The 6,253-nt window shown below is 39.9% G+C and overlaps 1 protein-coding gene across 15 annotated transcripts in view; it reads right to left on the bottom strand.

The window, feature by feature from the left end:
• Positions 1–150: 150 nt before the first annotated feature.
• The window catches only part of DLG1 (discs, large homolog 1 (Drosophila)), a 134,751-nt gene continuing 128,648 nt past the window's right edge, over positions 151–6,253 (bottom strand). For all 15 annotated transcript variants that reach the window (XM_014945881.1, XM_014945876.1, XM_014945878.1 and 12 more), the window contains 3 exons: positions 4,951–5,060; positions 4,631–4,722; positions 151–1,892 (listed from right to left, as the gene is read on the bottom strand). In XM_014945881.1, the coding sequence (XP_014801367.1) occupies positions 1,786–1,892; positions 4,631–4,722; positions 4,951–5,060 (309 nt within the window). In that variant the 3' untranslated portion in view covers positions 151–1,785. The remainder of the gene's footprint in view (positions 1,893–4,630; positions 4,723–4,950; positions 5,061–6,253) is intronic.

The raw sequence follows: 6,253 nt of genomic DNA, 5'->3' as shown, positions 1-6,253 counted from the left end.
GTTTAAACCTGCTTTTCATGTAGCAATTTCATTAGCTCCAATCTGGTCACTCGTGTTCCTCTAACATGTTATTGTCATTTACAGTCTGAGTCAATGATGTTAAATGCTACAACGCCTGTATTTCTTTTGATTAAAAACACACTTGACAAATATATTGTACAATAAAGTTTATTAGCTGTTCTCCTCTTTCTAACAAATGGAATGGATAGTGTGGATAATTCTTTACAAACCAAAGCTAATTTGGTTGTGTGACTGCCCCGTGACTGCCATAAGTACATCTCTCTTAAAAACAATCAGTTTCCAACAAGCAATGGCAGGTACCAAATCACACGGGAATTCGAGAATTTCACTGCTGAAGGTAGTTCCATGTTTTGGTACAAAGTATTTATAACATTCAGCACAGAAGTTTGTGCATTGCAAATGGAAGATCTTGTGCCTATGCAATCCAAGATGAACACGTACAGGCAAATAAAATGTATCGTTGGCTCTGAAATCTCCCTTTGGTTAAGACATGCATATTACAAAGGGGGAAAGGGGGGAAAGACAAACACCTGAAATTCCGTAGAAAAGAGGAGAACTTGCATGATTTTTTTAACTAATATTCCCTGGACTTTCCGCCCAGCCACCATAGCCCATTTGATTTCTCATGATTAAGGAAGGTAAATTCTAATTTGTATTTTTATTCAAAACAAAAAGCTAGGAGTAGGTGGTAAAAGAAAAATATATATTTTATATATATATATTTATACGTGTGCGCAACTATGTAAAGAAAATAATTCCCATAGTTACAGAGTTTAGTTAAAGAAAGTTTAATATATATATATATTTATTATAACAAAATAGGCAGTTATTGTGGGTAAAATATTCATTAAAATCTGACCCCTAAGAACACACACATTTTTAGGCTACGAATCATTCTCTCATTGCCCTGTTGACCATCTCTGCAGCTGGTTTCTGTATTACTGCCAACGGAAATTTGGCATTCCTCTGAAAAATACAAGGTTTCCTAGCACCTAAACGTATTTTAGGCTCAAAAAGTGTGATGACCATTATCTATAAACAATTTCTGTAAGACACTATAAATAGTGTTTCATGAGGAAGATTAAAAACATTACACATCTTTGTCCCTAGCAATTTTATTGGCAAAAAATGAAAAAATAGATTATAAGAATATCCATATGAAATTATGAAAATGAATATCCCTTGAGGAGTAATAATGGGAGTTAATGAAAATGTTAACTCAAAATTTGAAAGTTTCTCTCTAACTGCCTGGAAAGAAAAAAAAAAAATATTGTGAGAATAGAATTTAACTCAGAAAATAAAACCTGAAATTGATTGCCCTGACCAAACCATGCTATTAAAGTTAAGCGTGCAAAGTTACTCATGAGTTACAACTTCCTTGAATACAACTTTTCTTTCAATTGTTACGAAATTTTAAAAGAATGTCTATAAAGCTTTTTTGAAAAAATCTTTGAAAGTTACTCTCCCTTAAACATTAAGGAATTTTACCAAGCAATTCCCTCCCACCCCCACCCCAAACTAATAGCTGGTCAGGCCATTCCACTGTCATGTTTGAAAAATGGCAAACCAACAACACACAATAATACAAATTATTTAAACTAAGAGAGACACCAAATGTAAAGCATTATGGGAACTGCAGAATGTGATGGTTAGGGTATGAACCACGCCGGAAAGAACTAGAGGCAGGCTCCACTGGAAGGGCTTAAGAGTCGTCAAGATGTAGTAGGTGATGTCAGTTAGAAAATGAAAAATAAAAATCTGTTTTCATAATTTTTCCTTTGCTGGAACCCAGATGTAAGGCCCAGACTGTTCCTCTATGATCTGTTTCACTTGGTTGTAGATTTCTTCCAGTGTGTCTCCTTGGACAATAGCTGCAAAACATAATGTGGCAATCAGCAATCGTCCTTCCCAGCCCCTACAGAACCAAGCTGCTCCAGGCCAAGCTGCTCTCCTCTCTCAGGGCAGCAAGAGGGTTTCAGATTGGCTGAAGGAACGGACACCCACTGAGATGTCTCATTTCTGTGCTGGAGCAAAGCACGTTGTTGATGGCACTGCAGGACACGCAAAGCACCATCTCTCCTGCTCAGAGGCTTGGGGTTAGGAAGTGGTTTTCCCTTTGCTACAAATACAACACATCCAACTGAGGAGGTTGTTTTGCTTTTCCTAACCACATGCGAGAGTTTGCCCGAGTCAATTCGCACCCTCCAGTATGCTTTTTGGCCCAACTTTCATGTGTGTTTCCAACACAAGGCAGCAAGAAGATACAGGGCTGTGTCCTCACCTGCACTCGGTCTGAGTCAGACTCGGTATAAAGCAGTGAGCTCCTCACCTGGGTCCTGGCACTCCAGAGCAAGGCTGGCCACCCCAGGGATCTCTACCTGCTAGCACTACCTTTGCTTTTGGCCAAAACTCATGGAGTTCCAGCCAATAGATTTAAGTTTTATAGACAATAAGTTTCCTTACATAGTTAAACGTGCAATTTATATTCAGATGATGTAAGTTCAATATATTTTCTCCAAGGCTAGAAAATAATTAGAAATGATCCAATATGGATGTGTTCTGACATACCAGAGTAAAGTACGGTCTGGTGAAAATGAGGATGAAGTTTGAGCTGTTCTTACCACGCTTCAGTCTGAGGAAGCAATCGCCACGAGACGGCAACTTTTTAATTAGGATCGTCACCTCAGTGTTGATAATCCAAGAAACAAAGTTTAGCTTAAAAGATAATGTTGGGGCCAGGCCAGGCTCACTCTTTTGTGCATTAATATATTACTGCTGCTTCCAAGCTTTGCCTTCATGCAAATTACTGCCTTGTAATTCCTACTCATCATTCCCATCTCGTAAAGACTTTCTCTGTCTCTGTAGCCCACTGCCACATGCCTGTGGGAGGAGGCTGTTCCATTACTACAGGTCAAGTATAATGTTCACAGGACAACAGTGCATTAGAAAGATTTAGTTATGTCTTTGCAATGCAAATAGCCATAAGCTTCAGCACTTCACTCGTCCCCAGCTATATTTAACCACCTCTTCCAAAGCTCAATCCCCTCAGAACAGAAGATGGATGTGCTTTTCACGTGCTTCAGTGCAAAGCTTAAGTCTGTTTTAACTTAACCTACTGATGAAGTTCATTTCAGTTACTTCACGCGATGTGGTGTTTTTTCTTAACCAGAGTAGGGAATGCTCTCACACATTCTGTTTTACCACCGGACCCACATGGGTGGCAGCCTCCAAACTGTGAGTAGTAATGTCTTCAAGTATCTCAAACAGATTCAGAAAAGGATTTCTGGCCTGAACTGGATTATCAAGGACAGAAGTCTGACCGTTGCTATCTTCCTTTGTCAACAAGCCTTATACTTCTGAGAAGAAACGCGGCCCTGAGCACTAGAGCTCTTAAAAAGACCCATCGGGTTTTGACACATCTTGAAAGATGTCCATTAATTTCCTGAAAAGGTATCTTATACAATGCCCTGATAAAGCCTAGGAGAAGGGCAGCTACTAACGAAATATTTAATTAATATCAATTAAAATAAAACTCCTGAACAACAAACCTAATATTTGCAAATCATTTGGTAAGGGACTCTACAATAGGAAGAATTTGCAATATATGTTGAGAGCCCCATAACTTTCTGGGTGCAGACAGGCAGCGAGCTGTGGGAGAGCCAGATGAGGTATCGGTGTAAACTGAGAGCCAGGAGGCAGCAGAGAGGGAGGCAAAAAGGGACGGACTCAAGCTGTTCATTGTGTGGGTAACACACAATGTAGAGAACAAAGGCAGTGGGAAGACTGAGCCAGGGAGTCTACTGGTTCCTCTGTCTTCTTCCCATGTGAAGCCACCGCCCTTTCCCGCATCCCTGCCCAGATGGAGCAGCCTGTGGCACCCACAGCTCTGCCCACATAAGATGCAGAAGGAGGAACTAGGAAAAGGAGTCACATCCCAGAAAGGAGGCAACTGGGCCAGCAAACACTGAAATACCACAGAAGAGAACACAATAGGAAAGAAAGGAGTAAGCGTCCATCCAGGGCAAGAAGAGGAAAGGCTCATTTCTGTCCTCCTGAAGATCCTGACTTGATCAATCTCCTCCTACTTCGAGCCACAATGTAAACAATTACATTGCATGGGCTTGCAGCCCATCCCTTGCTGTTACCATTAGATCTGTGGCATACACAAATTTGATTTACTAAGAACCACAGTGCTGTAGTGCCCAATTTCCAGAGGCTTAATTAATTACCATCATTCTTTACTTCCTGAATTAAAAATAAATGGAAATAAATCGTTTTCTACAGGGGGCTTCTCATCTTTGTAAAGAAAAAAACTTTAAGCATACAATGTATCAACAAAGTAAACACCTACATCACAATACCAAGGAAAACAGTAGAAAGTATCTCACTTTTTAAAACCTAAATTAAGTTCCCAGTAAATTTCTGTATATATTAAATTAATTGATCAAATTGAAATCAGTGTAGAGCTACTAAGATGGCTCTATGCCTCCAAACAATCGCACATCACCTGGAAAACAAAGTTCAGCCTTATCTCAGCAGAGAGGCAATTACTATTTCACAGCAATAGAATTTCAACTCTGGCAAGGGAACAGCTCCAAGCAAAACACACCTGTGAAGTGTTCAGTAAATTCCTGCTCCAGTTTCATGGCTCTCTCAAACGTCTTCCTGGCTTGCTCTTCCGTTAAGCGTTTATTCATTTCCCTGAAATTGAAAACATTCTCTCTTTAAAAACTACTACCAAATAATTTGGATTAGAAACCTCACCTTAGAAGCCTCTAGAAATTCAACTCAGAAAATTAAATATTGTTTAAAATATTTACAATTGTCATTACAAAATATTACAATTGTCATCACACAACTTGCAATTCGGTTTTCAAATACAATGACAGTCTCAAACAATTTAACCTGAGGTACTTTACTTTTACTCACATGATATTTTCCACTGATTTGGGTTTAATAAAAATGGAGATTGGGTACAGCTGGGCAATCTGCAACCTTTTGATCGCATTACCAGAAACATCAAGAATGCAATGTTTACCCTAAAAAGTGAGAGAGAAGAGAAAATGGCACTAAGCAAAGTTTAAGTTACAGGTATAAAAAGTAATATTTCAGAAGAGAAAACACATTCCCCAGTGAAGCCAACAAAACCAGAGCATTTGCATCAATGATAGTATGATTTCACCACTTTGGTGCAAGGTCTCACAGGGCTCCTCTGTTGGCATCATTCATCATTTGAGATGTTCCTGACCCCTTCATCCTTTCTCCACCAGAGGCTGCAGTTCAATCAACCACATAGAACCACCCAGTGAAGCAGCTGTACTTCAACCACACTACCAACATGATTTTTTAAAATTTTTATTTTATTTTTTAATAATTTGAGGATTCTTAAAGGAGGTGGCCATGTCACAGGTGCAGTTTAGAGAGGAGGCAGATGGCTTAACTGGCAGACCTGAGGGAGTAACCCCCCCTGAGGGCAGGGAAATATGCCACCATCAGAATCGTTAGATGGAAGTGACCACACACACTCTCCTCCTGCCAGGTACCACACAGCACAACACCCAGTTTGTGATGGTGAATGCAATTTGTTTGGGCTGATTATTTTTTCATCTCTTGAGAAACAAACATAACCATTCATTGGACAGCTGGAAGACAATGTGATAGGGCTGCTTTTCTCCCTGCCTCTATTCTCCCACTATAAGCAATTTTCCAGCTCTTTGGGATACCTCATCTCAAAGGCTCCTCCTCAGCTCCTCTCATCTCCCATACGCTAATTTCCACCTCACACACTTATTCCTTCCCTTTCTGAGTAGCACAGGAGTAAATTGGCATACCGCCATTTTAAAAAGGGATGGGAAGAAAGGAATAGAAAACCACTGTCAGGTGACTAAAATAAGAAAATCTTTTTCTTTAGCAGGAGAGCAATATGAAAGGCGGAATTCCATGAGACAGGATACAAACTCACAAGCACCATAAAACCAAAGGTTACTCATATCTTACAAGGCTCTTCCTAAGCCCCGGGAGATGATTCCTGGTGGAACTGAAGAGCAAGGAAGCAACTGCCATCTGAAATGACTGACACGCTTCTGCTTCTTGGCAGAAGAGGTCACTAGGATCATTTACATTTGATCTCTTGCACAACAAAACCACAGAAATTTATTTCATGAATTCTGACGAGGATAAAAGTGTTCTCACATGAACAATACCCATCTGGTTGCTTTCAACTGATGATAGC

This window comes from Calidris pugnax, unplaced genomic scaffold (assembly GCF_001431845.1).
Source record: "Calidris pugnax isolate Ruff unplaced genomic scaffold, ASM143184v1 scaffold111, whole genome shotgun sequence".
Lineage (NCBI taxonomy): Eukaryota > Metazoa > Chordata > Aves > Charadriiformes > Scolopacidae > Calidris > Calidris pugnax.
The sequence above is the reverse complement of the archived record's forward strand: the minus strand, read 5'-3'. Positions and strand labels throughout refer to the sequence as shown.